Raw genomic sequence first — 17517 nt, 5'->3', positions numbered from 1 at the left:
TAGAATGCAGAACTTCCCAACTAGCCACGAGAATGTGCATGTACTTTGTTCTTAGATTTTTATAACAGGCAGTAGTACGTACAGTACAAGTTCTGTGTTAATTAATTATTATGTTTAGTAATTGGTGTTGATACTGTGTGTCGCTAATTAGGCACATTGATCAATCGGTTATACTAAATAAATTAGTTAATGGCTTCTACTCCAACCGGGCTTGCAAATACTTAAATTTTGATGATTAGATATTATATATTTAACACATATTATGATATAAATTTATTAATATTAATGTTATTGTAGGCGTGTCTAAAAAAATTTAAACTCCCGCATTTTGACACTGTTAGGGCAGGTCTGTCGTAGAGGTTACGCATGGCCAGCGCAGGAGCTGGTAGAGGTTGGAAGAGGGGCGTGCACACGGAGCTTCTGGAAGAGGCTGGATGAGCCCAATCGAACGCGCCCCTAGCCTCGTTACTTTTAGGAAATCGCAAGTTTGTATCAGAAACATACGTCACCCATACGTGTGAGTATTCGACAGTTTTCTAACAATTTGACAATTGACTGTTTCACATTTCACATTACTCTGCAACCATCTCTACGAAATCCATCATATGCATCACAATTTTTCTATAACAATATAAATCTAACAATAACTTCAAAAATACAGAAGTTAAGTTAAAAACCTAAACATCAACCCTAAAGGTAGTTAATAAGTTAATTAATCAGACATCAACGATCTGTCGTTTTCATTACCAGCTGCTTGTAGAGAAGCTTCAGACATCAATTCATATGCCATAAGATTCCCAAATAGGCTTGGACACCACCGTAAGGAAGCCATTTTCTTGTGAAGACCAGTAGCTGCTGTTGCAAAGTACAAAACTAGAGTTCCATAGCATATCATAGCAAATATAATCAAAGCAAGAGCCCACCAGGCAGTCACATACGACATGTAACTAATGACAAAATAAAAGTTGATACCAATGACACCAAATCCGAGACAAGAGATGAAAGCTCGCATCGCAACACCATTCTGAAAGTGCTGCATGATGTTGACCGTTGATGTAAAGTGGAGCAGTGGAATCAGTGCGAATGGTATCTGCAGACTCTGAACGACATTGAGAATATCATTCATGCCCGTCAACCGATTGATATTTGAGAATGCTGCAACCATGACTGTTGGCAAGATAGCCACCGACCTAGTGAAGAGAACTCGCTTCCATCTCTGCCATTTAATGTTGAGAAACCCTTCCATCGCAAACTGTCCTGCATATGTTCCCGTCATCGTGGAGCTCTGACCTGCCGCTAAAATCCCAATAGCCCAAATGTACTTCGCAATCTCGCCGTAATAACAACCCAAAAACAATCCACCCTTGTAGATATCAACCGGAAGACTGCCATTTAAGTCATAATCTTGACCAATAAGCGTCTCATTGATAGATGGGCACTTCTCAATAACATCCACTGCCCGTCTTCCATAGAAAGCAGCTCCAAATACGCACATAACAAAGAGATTGATAATAAACGAAATAAACAGTGCGATCCCTGACTCCATAAAGAAGTATTTGTTCGCTTCCTTGACCTGCTTCTCGTTCTCTCTGTCCACCTCTCGTGAATGCACCAACGCAGAGTGAAGGTAGAAGTTGTGTGGCATGATGACAGCACCAACAATGCCAACAGCCTGTTCGACAGCCTTTTTCGAACAACTCGAGCAATACCAAACCACCATCCCTTTGAGTACATCGCCTTGATTTGGTTGCACGGCCACGTACTCGTACCCAAACGTGATCGCCATAACACTGATGAGAACGCCAAAGAACACCTCCAACTTTCTCAACCCATACTTGTCAAGAAACAGAAAAAATATCGTATCCGTGATAGTGATGATGACACCTGCGTAGAGTGGAATACGACCGGATGACAGAAGATTCAACGCAATTGCAGTACCAATCACTTCCTGCATATCACTTCCAATAATCGCCACCTCGACCATCAACCATAATATTATCCGAGGAATTTTAGGATAACTCCTGTAGCAAACCTGAGCAAGATGCATACCTGTTACCACACCAAGTCGCACAGCTAGACGTTGCAGCAAGAGCCCCATAACGTGCGCTAACAAAAGTATCCATAGCAACTTGAATCCGGCCACGGCACCTGACTGGAGGTCAGACTCTATGTTGCCCGGATCTAGATACGCAATGCTCATCAAAAATCCCGGCCCCGTGAACGCCCAGAGCTTTCTAAAACTGAACCTGTACCATCCGTCCTCGTATTCTGGAATGATCACTTTCTTTTGATCATCTGAGCCAACTGTCTGCTCGTTAACAGATTCGAAATGAAATTTGTTCACTTGTCTGGCCTTCGGTGAAGACTCCGTACTGTCCGTCTCGGTTTGACTAGTTTCTACGTCACTTCCCAGTCCTATCATCAGTGGAACTCGACCGCGACTCATACAAGGTGACGAACTGAGTTGATGTCTGTCACGTGGATGAGACCGAATCACGAGTACACTGTGTACCCAGACCCTCATGCGCGGCCACACACACACACACACACACACACACACACACACACACACACACACACACACACACACACACACACACACACACACACACACACACACACACACACACACGTGGCAGGTAGACAAACAGACAGACAAACACTTGGGCGTTGGGGACAGAAGGCAGAGCTTCATCATTTACCTCAACTCTCCACAAACGAAAATGGAAGGAACAACTGTAGCTAATTCAAGACGTTTGGAGACGCTATTTCTCTATTGCACTACAGCACTGCAATGCTAGCGTAATTAGACGTAAAATAGAAAGACCAGCACCATTTGCAAGACATTTAGTTTGTAGTTTAAACAACCCTCCTGGGTCACTAGATTTTTCCGTTAGCTTATTGCCATGTATTAGTTCAATTTATGAAAATATATATTATTGAAACAGACAGACAAACAGACAGACAAACAGACAGACAGACAGACAGACAGACAGACAAATAACGAACGGACAAGCAAACACACGCATACAGACCAGCACACAGTGATAAACAAACAGATACACTGACAAAGAATGATACAGCATGCACACAGTTACAAGCTGTCTGTAAATGTCGATAGCCTTAATTTTCAGAATGTAAATTTTACAAGAAAGAGCACACTCACCATCAACCCCATACTTTGTAAAGAAAAAATATTGGAAAAAACAAAATATGAACAAGCAGTATACAAGATCTAAGATAACTACTAGAATCAAGACAGTACATTATATTTGCTGCCAATTACAACTTGAACTCTTTGAGTAAACGTCAATTACAAATCAGACCGTAAACAGCTTGCCTAGCAAACTAAAACAATAATTTCCCAACATGCTGATACTTCAGAATTCGAAACTACACACTTGCAAGCCACAGCATATACAGTACAGAGAAGATGACTTTAGACTAACTCATACAGATTACATCCAAAATTGGATGACATCACGGAACTCTTTGATCATGACTCTGATCCCAAAGTAAACCATCTGGATGCAACGAATATGATCCCAGTTGGATAGTTGTACTCTCATGTCCAATGGTGTCAGTAAATGACTTTGACCACACTACTTGAAACTTGTTGCTGCCGCTTGCTGCCATCTCTGCAAATACATGTGATGGGGTACAAACAAATTGACAACTTAAGAATGTAGGAAGACCTTGAATGTGAGCAGTAAAAGGAAACCAGTGCCCATAAACAGATGGTGCAGGTCCTACAGTTTACAAAATGTAATGGCATGTAATCTGCATCTGTGGTCATGTACACACACACACACACACACACACACACACACACACACACACACACACACACACACACACACACACACACACACACACACACACACACACACACACACACACACACAGACGACAGACAGACACACAGACAGACAGACAGACAGACAGACAGAGCCATAGCATCAACTTGGTCTTCGAGAGCTAAATGTGCACCACCAAAGAGAGCCATGACATCGCTATTCAAATTCAAATGATAGACCAGACATTGTGGCATTTGACCCCGACAAGGGTTGCAACGTTGACCAGGATATAGCTCTGGTACACCCTTGGAGCTCTGATATTTTCCCAAGGTCATCTGAGTCAGATGGTGCTGCTGCAGAAAGAAGAGAAGATAGGAAGAAGGCAAAATATGCAAAGGAAAATCTACCAGGTGGATCAACAGTCAGTTTCATTCCCTTAGTTATAGAACATTTTGGACGATGGGGTGAGATGGGGAAAAACTTTCTGGAAAGGCTAGCCAAGAAGTCACGTGATGAACTTGGTCAACCTAACGCTGCTGAGTTTCTGGACATCTGGAGAAAGAGATTCTCAACTCAACTTCAGAAGTGCAATGCAAAGGTCATCATGAGAAAAATCTCAGCTCTGACAAATGACATTGACTGTACTGTAGATTGCTCTACCCAGTTTTTCAGCCACTAAGTTGGCTCCGGGTAGTCTGCATTGTTCTCTTTTAAGTGTTACATGTTTGTTTGTTTTTAAAATCTAGTTCTAGTAAACTCTCGTAGTTACAGAACTTTATATAGTTACCTTGCTAGCATTGTAGTATAGATGTATGTTTGAAATAAATGTTATTTGACAGACAGACAGACAGACAGACAGACAGACAGACAGACACACACACACACACAGTTTCAAAATTAAAGTTTCTCTATGGTTAGTGGTCATTTACACACCCGACGGTCTTGTTGCTGCTGTGACAAGTAGATTACAGTCCACACCTCTATCTCTACTGCCTGCCCTAAACAACATCAACAGTCATAATAAATAACAAAAAATATTTAATATATTGAAAATAAATTCAATTTCTTAGCTACTAAGCAAATCATCATTTTAAGCAATTACAACAACTATTTCTATAGTGTGCTCATACTTTGCTGTTGACACGAATTCTGCTGCATCCACGGCATATGATAGAATCTTTGCCAACAAAGCCAACTGCTCGTGTCCCTACATAAGACACAACTTCCACCTCCAGACATCATTTCACAGGTAAACATAATTATTACCTGTTTATGCAGGACAAACGACTCTACATCATCTATTGCTATCAAACAAGGCAGCAGTTCCTTGTCTTCAGTGTGCATGCAAGCAAGCAATCGAAGCAGCTCATCAGCGCTACTTGGATACCTTCACAAACAGTCAACAAACAATGACTTGATTTTTCTATTAAAGTAAATGACACATTTAGAAGATTAATTTGTCAACAAAAATAATGGGCATCAACCACAACAAGCATTAATATCAACTCTAGATTAATTAAGTTTTGTGCAAATACTTTATTCCATTGGTTATTTGTTTTGTCCATGCAAACGTCTTACATCATGCAGTTGACTGAGATTTACAAAACACGTACAGTAGTTATTGCGAATTCTCAGTGAAATGCAAATCAGGATCATTCGTGTGCCAGACTCTCACACAAAGCGGCATTTTTATGCTGCAGAAAGTTTAATTAGCTTACAATTAACAATTCCATAAATTTAAATATACTGTAATATATCAACTAACAAAATTATTTAACTGATTTCAAAGTTAATATAAAAACTGCAAATAAACTTTTATTTATTAAAATTACAAAATTTTAAAACTTAAAATAATTATTTTAAAATAACACTAGAAATGCAGTAATCAACTCTTTGCAGCAAACAACGAAATATTAAATTTTGCACGTGTCATACGGGTTCTTACATGATGGTGACGTATTTTAGAGTATGCACTGCAGGTTGAGCTGAATCACAGTCCAGCAACGGCAAACGATCGAACTGTGTAAACGAATACATCAGCACTCTCTTTCCCTGACGTGCCACATTCAGCAGCAACTGAAACAGCAGCGACGTCCTTCCACTCAAAAAAAAATAAAAATTTCCACCAAAATGTAAAACGCTACACTCGCGATTTTAAGTCAAACCTTTTGGGAGGTCCATGAATAAGTAAGTGGTGATACTTGCATCTTTCCAATTCTTGAAACAAACGCGTTTCCATCGCATTTGCAATTTGGCCTCGAGAGCGCAGACCTCTACGCGCATTAGCCTCGGAGTTCTAACACTATGTACGCGCACGTTAATTTGTCGAGACTTTGTACTCGTGTGTCACTGCGAGCGTCGATGGCAACTTTATGTTGTTCCAACTACGGCAATATCGTTTCGTACAAGCCACCAGCATGGTGTTCTAGCATCTCAGAGAAGGCCCCCAAATCAAGATTGATCTTGAGCCAAATGAAGACTCCCATCGTTCCATGGAACGTCCCTGACTTACCAGACGGTTTCAAATTGTATATAAAACGCGATGACATGACGGGAGGTACGCTGATGGGGAACAAGGTAAGAAAATTGGAATTTCTCCTCGAGGATGCAAAGCTGCAAGGAGCAGACGCTGTTATTACATGCGGTGGCATTCAGTCAAACCATTGCAGAGCTACAGCCATCGCAGCTCGAGAGGTTGGATTGAAAACGTACCTTTTACTTCGTTCAAATTCCGAGGACCCGGATGAAAGCAGATTGGAAGGAAACTTGCTACTTGATTTGTTGGTTGATGCGACGGTTGTGCTCGTTCCTAAGAGAGCTGGTTATGTTTCACAACTTATGCCCAGAATGCAGCATGTCGTGGATGAGTTGAAAGAGAAAAAGTTAATGAATGTGTATCAGATACCTCTAGGGGGGTCAAATGGAGTCGGAACTTGGGGATATGTTGAGGCCTATAGAGAAATGATGGAGCAAGAGGTTTTCTCTCAAATTAGTGATGTTGTGGTGCCTTGCGGATCAGGAGGGACGAGCTGTGGATTGGGGCTTGCGAGTTACTTGAGTGGATCAACAGTTAGAGTACATGGAGTGTCCGTGTGTGACGACCAATTGTACTTCCACACACATTGCAACGAGATATTGAATGAAATGGGCGTTACTGGCGTTCGTTCTGAGGATATTCTGGACGTTGTTGATGGATACAAAGGAATCGGATACGGAGAATCGACCGACGAGGAACTACAGTTACTAACCAATATCGGACGAAAAACTGGCATTCTTCTTGATCCTACTTACACTCTGAAAGCCGTTCGAGGAATGCTAATAGAAATGAAGACAAATCCTAGTAGATTTTCTGGCCGTAACGTCATGTTTATTCACACTGGAGGTCTGTATGGTATGTTGGATGGACGTTTAGATGACGTAATGAGAAAACAGGTGACAGACAGCAGACAGATTATTTCTTACTTCAGTACTGATAGACCACCACATTTGTAGATTAATTAATTAAAAATTTTTATGAACTACCACGACGTTGTGTTAGCTTATATGGCACCAACTATCTCATATCAAACTAATGGAATTTTTCAGACTGTTGCAAGTTTCTATCTTATTCCCTGTCTTTGTTGAGTCAATAATTTTTCTGTCCAGCTTGTGTATATGTCTTACCAGCCATGAAATTGTGTGTGAATGTCCCACGTCGCAATTGTACATGTGTACCAATTAATTAATTAATGACTGTTGTACTTAATTAGTAATTCAGTTTTACTGCTAAATAAACAGGAGATTTAGAGCAGACAATCAACCACTAAATAGAATTACATTTAATTAAACTAATCAAAAATAATTGATTACTTAGGTATGACTGATTAATTAATTTTAATATTTTAATATCAACCAACATCATTTAGGAATCAACAGTGTACATGTACTGCCTCACTGGGCAATCCCTAGCTAGCTGCAAGAGATAGCCATGAGGGTGAATATATCACACACTATTAAATTAATATGAAACTGGTTCAAGAATGTTGTAATTAGTCAATCGTGTCTGTAGACTTATATCACTGCATCGATATTTTTTCAACAACATTGAATATCCACGTTTCTTGCAATCTTCCACTACCTCTCATTACTAGATTTAACCTTTTACTTGTACCCTCAGAGATATAGATGTGCAGCCATGTAGTAAAACAAACAAACTCATAGTCGTTTAATTTATTAACCTGATCTATTGTTAGAAACAGCTGTTGTCTCCAGACTGATTGTGTACAATCCACAATAACTTCCCTAGCTAGAAAGCTTCCAGCAGGTGGAAATTACGTCTGTACTGGTAATTAAACTAAAGTAGTCCTGTGGATGTTAGGCGTATACTGTACATACTAGATATAGTATTAGGTGTGCTGGGTACATAATATTACGTGTTGCAACTCTAGCAAACCCAAAAATAAATCTATAACATTAAAACTTAGCAAGGAGGTAATTGTAGCTACGGTCTACACGTTTTTAAATGCTGCAAACAAATTACGTGTTGCAATTCGCAACCAAAAAACTGCAGTATTTTGGTATACATTATGCTTCCTAAATAGTCTAGCTGTTTTTAGAGTACTAGAATTAATTAAGTTAATTGATTAGTCTAGGTATCCCGAAGTTAGACTGTTTAATGCACATGCAGCTCGCCTTCACTGCATGGTGCAGTCCATGTTGCTTCCTTTGTCTTCCCCAATAGACAATACTTGGTAGTCTGTTTCCGAGCAAAAAAGACACGTGTGCAAGTGTGTCCGGATGTGGCGTCAAACTCAAAATGCGTTAACTAGCTGACTACTAAATTACGCACGTAGCGTTCCTGCAAAGTCGCAGTTGCTTGCATTTCTAGGTAGGTGAGATTGCGTGTGAAAACTCATAGTAGGCCATATCCTGGTAAGCATATGCATCACTTCCACTCCTACATGCTGTAGTTAGGCTTGTTGCCAGAATATTAATTATGGAATGAGTCTCTCGTGCCAATAATTTCTTGCATCTACGTTATTGTTTTTCATAGTGGAAATATTAATAGTTGACATTTCTTGCTTGGGTTGGTCTCATCACGGGTTTCGGGTACAAAGGTCACCGTACCAGGAGTGACTAGGTGTATAGTAGCGAATTGCGTGGGGGCAATCACGACAATCACAGTGACTAAGCATCACAAACGCGCCTACGTTAACCAGCAGGTTGTATTAGCATCTAAAGTGCAAATGTTTGTGACGTCTTTTAGCCAGTTACTGCTGCATCGGATCTACTGTAGAATCATTGTGGGGCAGACTGCATGAAGGCAATGGTTAGGCAAACGTAATAATTGCAAACCACTTCCAGCTAGTCTAACCAAACTCAATGAACAATACATGCAAGTGAATGGTTTCTAGAGACATCAATCACCATGCAACATTACGTAACATTGTCCATGCAGCAATAGGAAACCCATTAGACCATAAAATTGGTGAAAACAAAATTAAAAGCAAGTTCCTATTCTGACAATTTTCAAGTCAATAGTCGACCACCTGCATGGCCTCCTGCATGCACCAGGTGTTTGATCCCATTCCCATATGATGAGCTATAGTCACTTGATACACTAGAAAAGCTCATCTATATACTTAAACACTAACAATAATCTTAAATTAGTCAACAATAGATCAATGCTCATGCATGCAAAGCAAAAAAGCTAACGAGTTCCCTCTGACTCGATCCTCTGTGAGATGTGGAAGGTCACATCTCTTCATGTCAATTGAAAATATCATATTTTACTAGTAATACTAAAATCTATAACTTATTGTCATCATCCTTCTACTGTTGGTGAGGAAGAGACTATCAGATCAGCCTCTGATCCTTGCCTTTTAGTACTGGAACTAACACCACGTTGGATGTCATCTACACAAATTGCTCCACCTTCCATCACCTTGTCTTCTTTGCCTACTTCCATTTCAAAAGGATTGCCTTCTCTCTCCAATCTCTCTTCAATATCTGCCTTTTGTTGTTCACTCAGTATACAATGATGAGTTGACAATAATCCTTCCAATCGACCGACGTCAGCTTGTAGGTCCCTGAGCTGCTCCCTCAACTCTATCTGCTGTCTTTCCAGTATTTCATAATCCTATTCCAACAACATGCAAGTCAATACAATATGCTTTCAAAAATTTCCACAAAAACGTTGTCACACCTGCTTGATATTCCGAGAATGTTCTCTGTTTTTCACTCTACACTTGGCTGCTGCTACCTTATTCTTCTCCCGTCGTATTCGCCTCTTTTCCTCGTCCTCGGGACACAACTGACGTACGGAAGAAAGAAAAACGGAATCAGTATACGACACTAATTAGAATAAACTGCGGTATGTACGTATGGTTTCTGCATATGCATGAGCGGAAGTAGACACACTAACCTCTAGTTTTGTTCTTTTGCTGTTTCCCTGCATTTGCATCAACTGCATTGTGTCCAACTGAGGTAGCAAACCGTTGCGTATCAATTCATGAGCCTCAACAGCACGGCCAGGCGAAAAAGGCTCATTTTTTATGGGCGTGCTGCACGTGACCCACCGAGACGGCTCGACAACACTAAAATTCTAGCCATACACACACATGAAACAGAAACTATCAGACAGTTTTTTCTCACTACAACATGTCTCTTTCTACCTGAGTGACATAGAGTTGGTTGTTGGGTCGAGACAAGGCTGTCGTCATCAACTGATCAGAAGCGGTTGTAGTTGCAAATGGTAGCATGGCACTCGTCTGTCTGTCGGAGGGATCGAGATGTATCCGCTATTGTAGTGTTGCGTAATCCTCAGGAATGTCCTTCCTTTGCATGTGGTTGAGTGACGAATAAAAAAAAAGACGCATTGTTCCAGTAATTTCATACTGTACATATAGATCGAGAACGCGATGTTGAGTAGCGTCAAATGTATTATTAGAATCCATTCCATTGCTCATGACGCACAGTTACAATAGATTGTAAGCTGACGGGGCAAGATTTGCAACCTACACAATGACGTCATTTCCTAAAGTAACATCTAAAGACGTCACGACTCTAAATTTAGTTGCACATAACAGCGATCGATATCGAACTTTGCGTAACTCAGACACGACGTGACTGTCACAAGATTCGTGATTGTGATGCAACATTCCTGACACGTTCGGACAAAAGATCGTGTACGCAAGCATTGATGACGCGTCGGTCATCATATCCCGCTGTGCACGTGACGATGACCTACTATTGTACCCGCAACGCCCGCCTTGCCACAATCTAAAATCTAGTACCGCTATTGCTTGTACAACTAACGAAGTTAGTTCCTAGAATTCCTGGAATGTGCAGTCAGCTGTCCTAGATCCTCCTCTTGTCAACTTCCGCTGTAGAGAGGGTGTGTCGCAATCTCTAGCGACCGCACTGACAATCGCGATCACGCTTTCCGGTTACTTCATGCAAAAGAAGTCTTCGGATTCGAAGAGTACAGTCGTGTCGTACGATACCGGTAGTACTAATCAAGGAAGTGCAGACTGTTGAAACAGTTCACGAACTGAGTAGATAATGACGAGGAAAGAAACTGTCTTGCAATGGTGTGGGCGGTGCCTTAAGATGAGGGTGTACATACCAGCTTGTGTGTGTGTGTGTGTGTGTGTGTGTGTGTGTGTGTGTGTGTGTGTGTGTGTGTGTGTGTGTGTGTGTGTGTGTGTGTGTGTGTGTGTGTGTGTGTGTGTGTGTGTGTGTGTGTGTGTGTGTGTGTGTGTGTGTGTGTGTGTGTGTGTGTGATACTGTGTGTGTTTGTAGTCAATCTAATTATTACGTATGGAGAATATACATCCCCTTTCCGTGGTTTAGTCGGCGTACATGTAAGAAGCGTATGTATAATACTATCCTAACCCCCATATACTCTACCGCTCACATCTGTCCGGATCCGTGGTTTATTAAAATTTAATTAATTGATTCAGCCACAAGGATTCCCATCTATTCTCATGGTGGAAATATGTGCGCATGTGGTCTAACAACATTCTGTTACAGCCTACCATACCAATGAATCATGAATTAATGAAAGCAGCTCTACCACTATTAGACCAATAATTATATGGACAACCAATTCAGCTGACCTTCATCTGCATCCACCCTCTAAAGGCATATCAGTTGCACTCGATACGTTAACTTGCAATTGGAGCACATGTAGATCCAGAGGTGTGACATTTGTTTCTCTATATTCGTCATACATTGCAAGCATGTATGCAATGTTTGGATGCATAAATGAGTTGAAAATCCATAGTTTGATACAAGGTCTAGTCGACACAAGTAAGTAAAATAAAAAGTGACTGTCAGGTCAAAATGCAGTCTGTCCGTTAAGACTGATAATTATATATTGTACAGCCACACCTACTTCTGTACTTGGGATTAAAAGATTAATTAATAATTGTCAACAAGTAACAATCATGTAGTTATACAATACAATATCATATGTTCTTCGATTTGTACTCACTCGACTATACAACACTTGCTGACCTCCTAGTTGCTGGCAAAGGGCGTATCCTGGATGCTGTTTTTGTATGCAAAATTTGTAAACTGTGGAATGTCATCATTTTGTTTATTGTCGAGTCCATTTGCTGGCCTAGCATTATCCCCACTGCCAACTCTCTCAGATTCATTTGCCTTCCTCTTGGCTATTTACAAGAACGAGTCAATATGATATAAAATCTGAATGCATGCAAACACAAAGCTGCAGTAGTTACATTGTCTCCTGTACCTGCAGACATTAAACAGATAATATGAAGGAAACTATATTACTGGAGTAACTATAAAGTGCTTACAAGCTGCCTCCTATGATGTCAACAAAAAATGAATTGGATCTTTCAACTCTAGATCCTGTTCTTGCAGATGCTTTTCCTTGTCGTTTACTATTGCAAAATAATTGTCTGGTCAATCAATAAAGAAACATTGAATTGACACAGTTAACCTTTTGTAGCAACACACTGCAATTATAATGAAAGTTAAAAGTGCTGAAGATGACGATACTGCCACTAGAACAATCACCCATTGCTGCAGACCTAATGTACAGTACAGTACAAACATGCATATACAAAATTTACAATAAATTTATAACGTGAGACGGTTTGTGCCCATGGCCATGTACTTGTGTGTGTGTGTGTGTGTGTGTGTGTGTGTGTGTGTGTGTGTGTGTGTGCGTGCGTGCGTGCGGTGTGTGTGTGTGTGTGTGTGTGTGTGTGTGTGTGTGTGTGTGTGTGTGTGTGTGTGTGTGTGTGTGTGTGTGTGTGTGTGTGTGTGTGTGTGTGTGTGTGTGTGTGTGTGTGTGTGTGTGTGTGTGTGTGTGTACTAAACAACAATTTTACCAAGTGAGCTGTTCTCCGACTGTGTGGCCGCGATAGTTTCACCTACTGACATGGTGCTTGCAGTGGGACACCGTGCAAATTTGCGGTCAACAACAACATCCGTCTGGCTACTTGTTGTGACCCTTGAGTCAGAATAAGTCACGTTTGATGATGTCACACAGGATCGACTTCTAGATCTCGTTTGAGCTGCACAGCCAACCGACCAATCACCCCACTCACCCCACTCACCACACCCATAAGATTCTAAAAACACTCACATCTCATACACCTCATCAACAACCACGTATACATACAACGAGACCTTACCGCATTTAGTGTCATAACAGACTGGTGTTCCACACGAGCAGCTACGCCACACCACTGCTGCTGTTGCTGAACAATTCTTAAGGCTGAAAGTTGTAGCTGCAGACCATGACGACCAAGAGCAGTTGCCTAGTTTAATAGCAAACAGTTAACTAAGCAAAGACAATCAAATGCAGAAATCGCGATACCAAGTGTCTGGTCTGAGCAATTGCATTGTGCGGTTGCTCCGAACTGTACACTTGCAGCTGCTACACGTTAAGTTAAACAAATACAATTCAGAACAACTGTAGTTTACAATCACTTCATAGATAGAGAACGGACAACGTGTACCTGCTAGAACGACTGCAACTGCGGTCAACATTGGGATAAGAAAATCGCTCTAAACGGCAAGAGTTAGCTATAAATCACGTGCGCAACAATTAATGATGTCCTCCCACTCGGTGTGTACATGTACGTGTACAGTAGAGTATGTAGAGAGTCCAAATTGTGCAACCTTTGGACCGTCCAATAATGAAATGCATGTACAAAACATGCTACAACTGCTAGATATCCCAATCTAATGTCTTGACATATATCTATACTCAACAACTGCAGCCGCCGTCGCTGCTCAAATTATATCACTTGTAACATACATATGGCAATCAAGTGTAAGACGTTCTGGTAAATGCATTTTCACTCGCGTCGCAACGCGCACATCTGGACTCCAAGGGTGCGGTACCGTACAGAGCCATATATCTATGTATGGCTCTGGTACCGTACAGTACCTGCGGTCACACAGCTATAGAGCTCGTTTCCATTGCAATCTCTGCGTAAATTTTTACAGCATTTACACTAAATTGTCCGTATGATTTGCTTGCAAATGTAGCCCACGCTCTAGATTCAAACCATCACTATATATCAGCTTGTGTTCAAGTAACGCGTACAACAGTTCGTGCTTCTGACCTTCTAACACACAGCTCTAAATTACAGCTGTCTCTCTGCGTTGTGTTGCGGCATCTGTGCTCTCTATAGTCATTATTCAATGTAGACAGCATTTGTTTTGCTTTGATCACGTGACATATTTTGTAGACTGAGAAGAGGCATTGTATCTCACAGCGGTGTATGAATCATCTCCACGTTGGCGAGTTTGCTCATTAACTGATGAGTAGTGGTGGGTCTCATTTAGTTTACCTTCAGTGTACACACGATTTGTTTCGTAATATTGTGATTGTTCGGATGTTTGGCTTGTCAATGAAGTGTACCATCCATCTGTTGTTTTATCCACTGAAACAGCATTGCGTAACGGGTATTCAATTAGTAACAATTTAATTGATTGTAATCAAAAAGACCTTACCAAGACATTCGTTCCTGTAAGAAGAAATTTGATCGTGTAACAGTCTAACAGAGATACCGCACGCAGCAAACACACACACACACACACACACACACACACACACACACACACACACACACACACACACACACACACACACACACACATGGACACTTGCATACACAAATGGACATACACCTGGACAAACCCACAGACACAGACACAGACACACACACACACACACACACACACACACACACACACACACACACTCAGACACAGACAGACAGACAGACAGACAGACAGACAGACAGACAGACAGACAGACACACACACACACACAAACACACAAACACACACACACACACACACACACACACACACACACACACACACACACACAGACACACAGACACAGACACAGACACAAACACACACAAACACACGCACACACACACACACACACACACACACACACACACACGCTCACATGGACACATGCATACACACATGGACATACACCTGGACAAACACACAGACACAGACACAGACACAGACACAGACACACACACACACACACACACACACACACACACACACACACACACACACAGACACACACAGACACAGACACACACAGACACACAGACACACACACACACACAGACACACACACACACACACACACACACACACACACACACACACACACACACACACACAGGTGCTTACGTTCTAGCTGTTGTAGGCTGCAAATAAAGCGAGTTCGACGATGTCCCTGACCGACGTACCAAATGCTTTCCTTTCCTAGATCTGAACACACGACATGATCACACCATCATGCAGCACAACAAACGTGACACCAATTTTGCGTACCTCATAACCACAATAAGAACTACAGTTGCCATTAAAAGAGCGACAACTGAACCACCAGCAGCTACACCAATAACCCACACCTGCACACCTGCACACATCACATACACTGATCACTACCCATCACACTCCACAAAACCAAGACTATGATAATCTTGCCTTCTGACGTTGTACTAGCGTTGACTGCATTTGGCAAGCCTTCAGACGCAAGTGTTGTAGCAGCTATTGTCATATATTGAGTACCATCATTACTTGTAGTAGTAAAAGTAGTTCCACTTGTGCTTGGACTCAAGATAGAATCACCAATAGTTGAGATTTCATAGGATGCACTTTGTCCTGATCTTGACATGCTGCTGCCAGTGCTGGTATGTGGTGTTGATCCTGACATGCTGCTGCCAGTGCTGGTATGTGGTGTTGATCCTGACATGCTGCTGCCAGTGCTGGTATGTGGTGGTGATGTCCTAGTAATAACAGTTGCCTGTGTGCTTGTAGCTATTGGACACGTTGGATAGTTTACATCGTTCAGTACGTTTTGAGATGAGCCAACACACTTGTTGTTACCACCACACAATGCAGCAAGACACACACGCGTTCTTTGTTTCATTCTAGTATCACAAGTTTTTGACCACATACTCCAACTACTCCAACCGGTCCACACAGCATCGACCGGACAACAAGAGGGTGTGGAGTCTGTTACATTTTCTGCTGCCAAGCCAGAACAGGATGCTAGTCCTCCACAAGAAACAGCTTGTGTGTTACAAGTGCGACGTCTGGTGCGTGTTCTGTTGCCACACGTTGCTGACCATTCCTGCCAATTTGTCCACGCCAACCACGTTGCACTCACCGGGCAACAAGGAGGGTTGGTGTCTGTGTCTGTTTGGTTAGACTGTCCATTGCATGAAGTGGGTGGTGTACACAGTTCAAGAGTACAGTTTCTCCTCTGATGTCTCACTCTGTTTCCACACGAAGCCGTCCACTGTGACCACAAAGACCAAGCACTCCAACTGACTGTTTGTGCTTCGGATGAAAAAAAAGAAGGACAAGTAGACGAATAGTGATCACTATCACTTGCACAACGCTTTTCATAGCATTGCCTTGTTCGTGTCCTTTCTCGTTCCGACGATTTACAAGACCACTGCGACCACTCAGCCCATGCCATCCATGTTGGTTGCATATCACTGTCCATAGTCACATTGACATTAGAGTACAGCACATTGGAAGTAGTCGCACAAGAGCGGATTCTGATTCTCGTCCGAGGTCCACAGTTTCCCGTCCAACTACCCCACATATCCCATGCACCACAACTGTACAATTCTAGTTGACATACAATTCAATTGCATCATATGTGTAATAGATGAACCCAAAGTGTGCAGTTTATACCACATTTGGTGTCGTAGCATGATCCGTTGCATGAACAAGCACGCCAGACGGACACTCCGTCCATGCAGTCTGCTGAAAGAGACACACCTCCAGTTGATTGAGTAGACCACGAGGACCACATGCAATTTCCTAGTATCCAGAGTTCGCTCGAATCATAAACCGGTAGTCACTTAATCACACCAAATCTTTTACTGTAATAACCATACCGAATCCAGTGCAGTTACATGTAGCAGTAGAGCTCGTTAATGATGATAAACCTGACAAACATTAACCTTTCAGTTGGTAAGGGAAATTAGCAGTCTGCACGTAATAGCAAAGCTACTGTACCTGATAAAACAATTGTAACCGTGGTTAACAGCAACATGAGTCAGAGGTACTCACATACCAGTAGAGCACGTGTAGTGAGATCTCTTTAGCATCCTGTTGAACTGCCTACGCCTTTGAATGCATACGTCTGCATGCCCTGTGTGTGTACAAGTGTCGTCCGTTTACGAAAAATCTCACAATT

The 17517-nt window shown here is 41.8% G+C and overlaps 6 protein-coding genes across 8 annotated transcripts; 1 reads left to right on the top strand and 5 right to left on the bottom strand.

Moving 5' to 3' along the window:
- Positions 1–544: 544 nt before the first annotated feature.
- Positions 545–2501, bottom strand: LOC134188891 (natural resistance-associated macrophage protein 2-like). Its single transcript, XM_062657096.1, has one exon. The coding sequence runs from the start codon at positions 2444–2446 to the stop codon at positions 713–715; it is 1734 nt and encodes a 577-aa protein (XP_062513080.1). The 5' UTR covers positions 2447–2501; the 3' UTR covers positions 545–712.
- A 622-nt stretch (positions 2502–3123) lies between these two features.
- Positions 3124–6058, bottom strand: LOC134188743 (uncharacterized). The gene is made up of 7 exons (XM_062656930.1): positions 5963–6058; positions 5743–5898; positions 5064–5184; positions 4928–5004; positions 4731–4795; positions 3696–3749; positions 3124–3638 (listed from the first exon to the last, which is right to left on the bottom strand). The coding sequence occupies exons 1-7, from the start codon at positions 6034–6036 to the stop codon at positions 3481–3483; spliced, it is 705 nt and encodes a 234-aa protein (XP_062512914.1). The 5' UTR covers positions 6037–6058; the 3' UTR covers positions 3124–3480.
- A 43-nt stretch (positions 6059–6101) lies between these two features.
- LOC134188742 (uncharacterized) lies at positions 6102–7428 on the top strand. The gene has a single exon (XM_062656929.1). The coding sequence runs from the start codon at positions 6102–6104 to the stop codon at positions 7287–7289; it is 1188 nt and encodes a 395-aa protein (XP_062512913.1). The 3' UTR covers positions 7290–7428.
- A 1964-nt stretch (positions 7429–9392) lies between these two features.
- LOC134188744 (fos-related antigen 2-like) lies at positions 9393–10652 on the bottom strand. The gene is made up of 4 exons (XM_062656931.1): positions 10451–10652; positions 10201–10380; positions 9982–10089; positions 9393–9915 (listed from the first exon to the last, which is right to left on the bottom strand). Exons 1-4 carry the CDS (start codon positions 10535–10537, stop codon positions 9601–9603), a joined length of 690 nt encoding a protein of 229 aa, XP_062512915.1. The 5' UTR covers positions 10538–10652; the 3' UTR covers positions 9393–9600.
- Positions 10653–11568: 916 nt separating this feature from the next.
- On the bottom strand, positions 11569–13859 carry LOC134189010 (semaphorin-5A-like). The gene is made up of 8 exons (XM_062657238.1): positions 13775–13859; positions 13633–13692; positions 13448–13573; positions 13142–13384; positions 12748–12838; positions 12602–12688; positions 12524–12537; positions 11569–12454 (listed from the first exon to the last, which is right to left on the bottom strand). Exons 1-8 carry the CDS (start codon positions 13803–13805, stop codon positions 12300–12302), a joined length of 807 nt encoding a protein of 268 aa, XP_062513222.1. The 5' UTR covers positions 13806–13859; the 3' UTR covers positions 11569–12299.
- Positions 13860–14000: 141 nt separating this feature from the next.
- Positions 14001–17420, bottom strand: LOC134188832 (coadhesin-like). Of its 3 annotated transcripts, XM_062657037.1 has the most exons (8): positions 17337–17420; positions 17216–17266; positions 17010–17138; positions 15882–16943; positions 15789–15827; positions 15633–15720; positions 15489–15569; positions 14001–14791 (listed from the first exon to the last, which is right to left on the bottom strand). In XM_062657037.1, the coding sequence occupies exons 1-8, from the start codon at positions 17371–17373 to the stop codon at positions 14749–14751; spliced, it is 1530 nt and encodes a 509-aa protein (XP_062513021.1). In that variant the 5' UTR covers positions 17374–17420; the 3' UTR covers positions 14001–14748. The 3 variants fall into 3 exon arrangements, with proteins under 3 accessions (XP_062513021.1, XP_062513019.1, XP_062513020.1); XM_062657035.1 differs by having other exon boundaries at positions 15789–16943; XM_062657036.1 differs by lacking the exon at positions 14001–14791 and having other exon boundaries at positions 15429–15569; positions 15789–16943.
- Positions 17421–17517: the final 97 nt, after the last annotated feature.

Source organism: Corticium candelabrum, chromosome 13 (assembly GCF_963422355.1).
Source record: "Corticium candelabrum chromosome 13, ooCorCand1.1, whole genome shotgun sequence".
NCBI classification, from domain to species: Eukaryota; Metazoa; Porifera; class Homoscleromorpha; order Homosclerophorida; family Plakinidae; genus Corticium; species Corticium candelabrum.
Note: the sequence above shows the minus strand (reverse complement) of the source record. Positions and strands in the feature narration are given on the sequence as shown.

Bases quoted from the DNA above. Each gene is read 5' to 3' on its own strand.
- LOC134188891 (XM_062657096.1), bottom strand. From the start codon at position 2,446: ATGAGTCGCGGTCGAGTTCCACTGATGATAGGACTGGGAAGTGACGTA.
- LOC134188743 (XM_062656930.1), bottom strand. From the start codon at position 6,036: ATGGAAACGCGTTTGTTTCAAGAATTGGAAAGATGCAAGTATCACCAC. The intron at 5,005-5,063 runs GTAATAATTATG...TGTCTTATGTAG, and splicing joins CGTTTGTCCTGCATAAACAG to GGACACGAGCAGTTGGCTTT. The intron at 4,796-4,927 runs GTATGAGCACAC...GATGTTGTTTAG, and splicing joins GAATTCGTGTCAACAGCAAA to GGCAGGCAGTAGAGATAGAG.
- LOC134188742 (XM_062656929.1), top strand. From the start codon at position 6,102: ATGTACGCGCACGTTAATTTGTCGAGACTTTGTACTCGTGTGTCACTG.
- LOC134188744 (XM_062656931.1), bottom strand. From the start codon at position 10,537: ATGCTACCATTTGCAACTACAACCGCTTCTGATCAGTTGATGACGACA. The intron at 10,381-10,450 runs GTAGAAAGAGAC...GTGTATGGCTAG, and splicing joins ACCAACTCTATGTCACTCAG to AATTTTAGTGTTGTCGAGCC. The intron at 10,090-10,200 runs GTTAGTGTGTCT...TCCGTACGTCAG, and splicing joins GCAAAAGAACAAAACTAGAG to TTGTGTCCCGAGGACGAGGA.
- LOC134189010 (XM_062657238.1), bottom strand. From the start codon at position 13,805: ATGTTGACCGCAGTTGCAGTCGTTCTAGCAG. The intron at 13,693-13,774 runs GTACACGTTGTC...CTTAACGTGTAG, and splicing joins AGTTGCAGTCGTTCTAGCAG to CAGCTGCAAGTGTACAGTTC. The intron at 12,839-13,141 runs GTAAAATTGTTG...ACTGTACATTAG, and splicing joins GTCGGAGAACAGCTCACTTG to GTCTGCAGCAATGGGTGATT.
- LOC134188832 (XM_062657035.1), bottom strand. From the start codon at position 17,373: ATGTTGCTGTTAACCACGGTTACAATTGTTTTATCAG. The intron at 17,267-17,336 runs GTACAGTAGCTT...AATGTTTGTCAG, and splicing joins GGTTACAATTGTTTTATCAG to GTTTATCATCATTAACGAGC. The intron at 17,139-17,215 runs GTATGGTTATTA...TCTGGATACTAG, and splicing joins ATGTAACTGCACTGGATTCG to GAAATTGCATGTGGTCCTCG.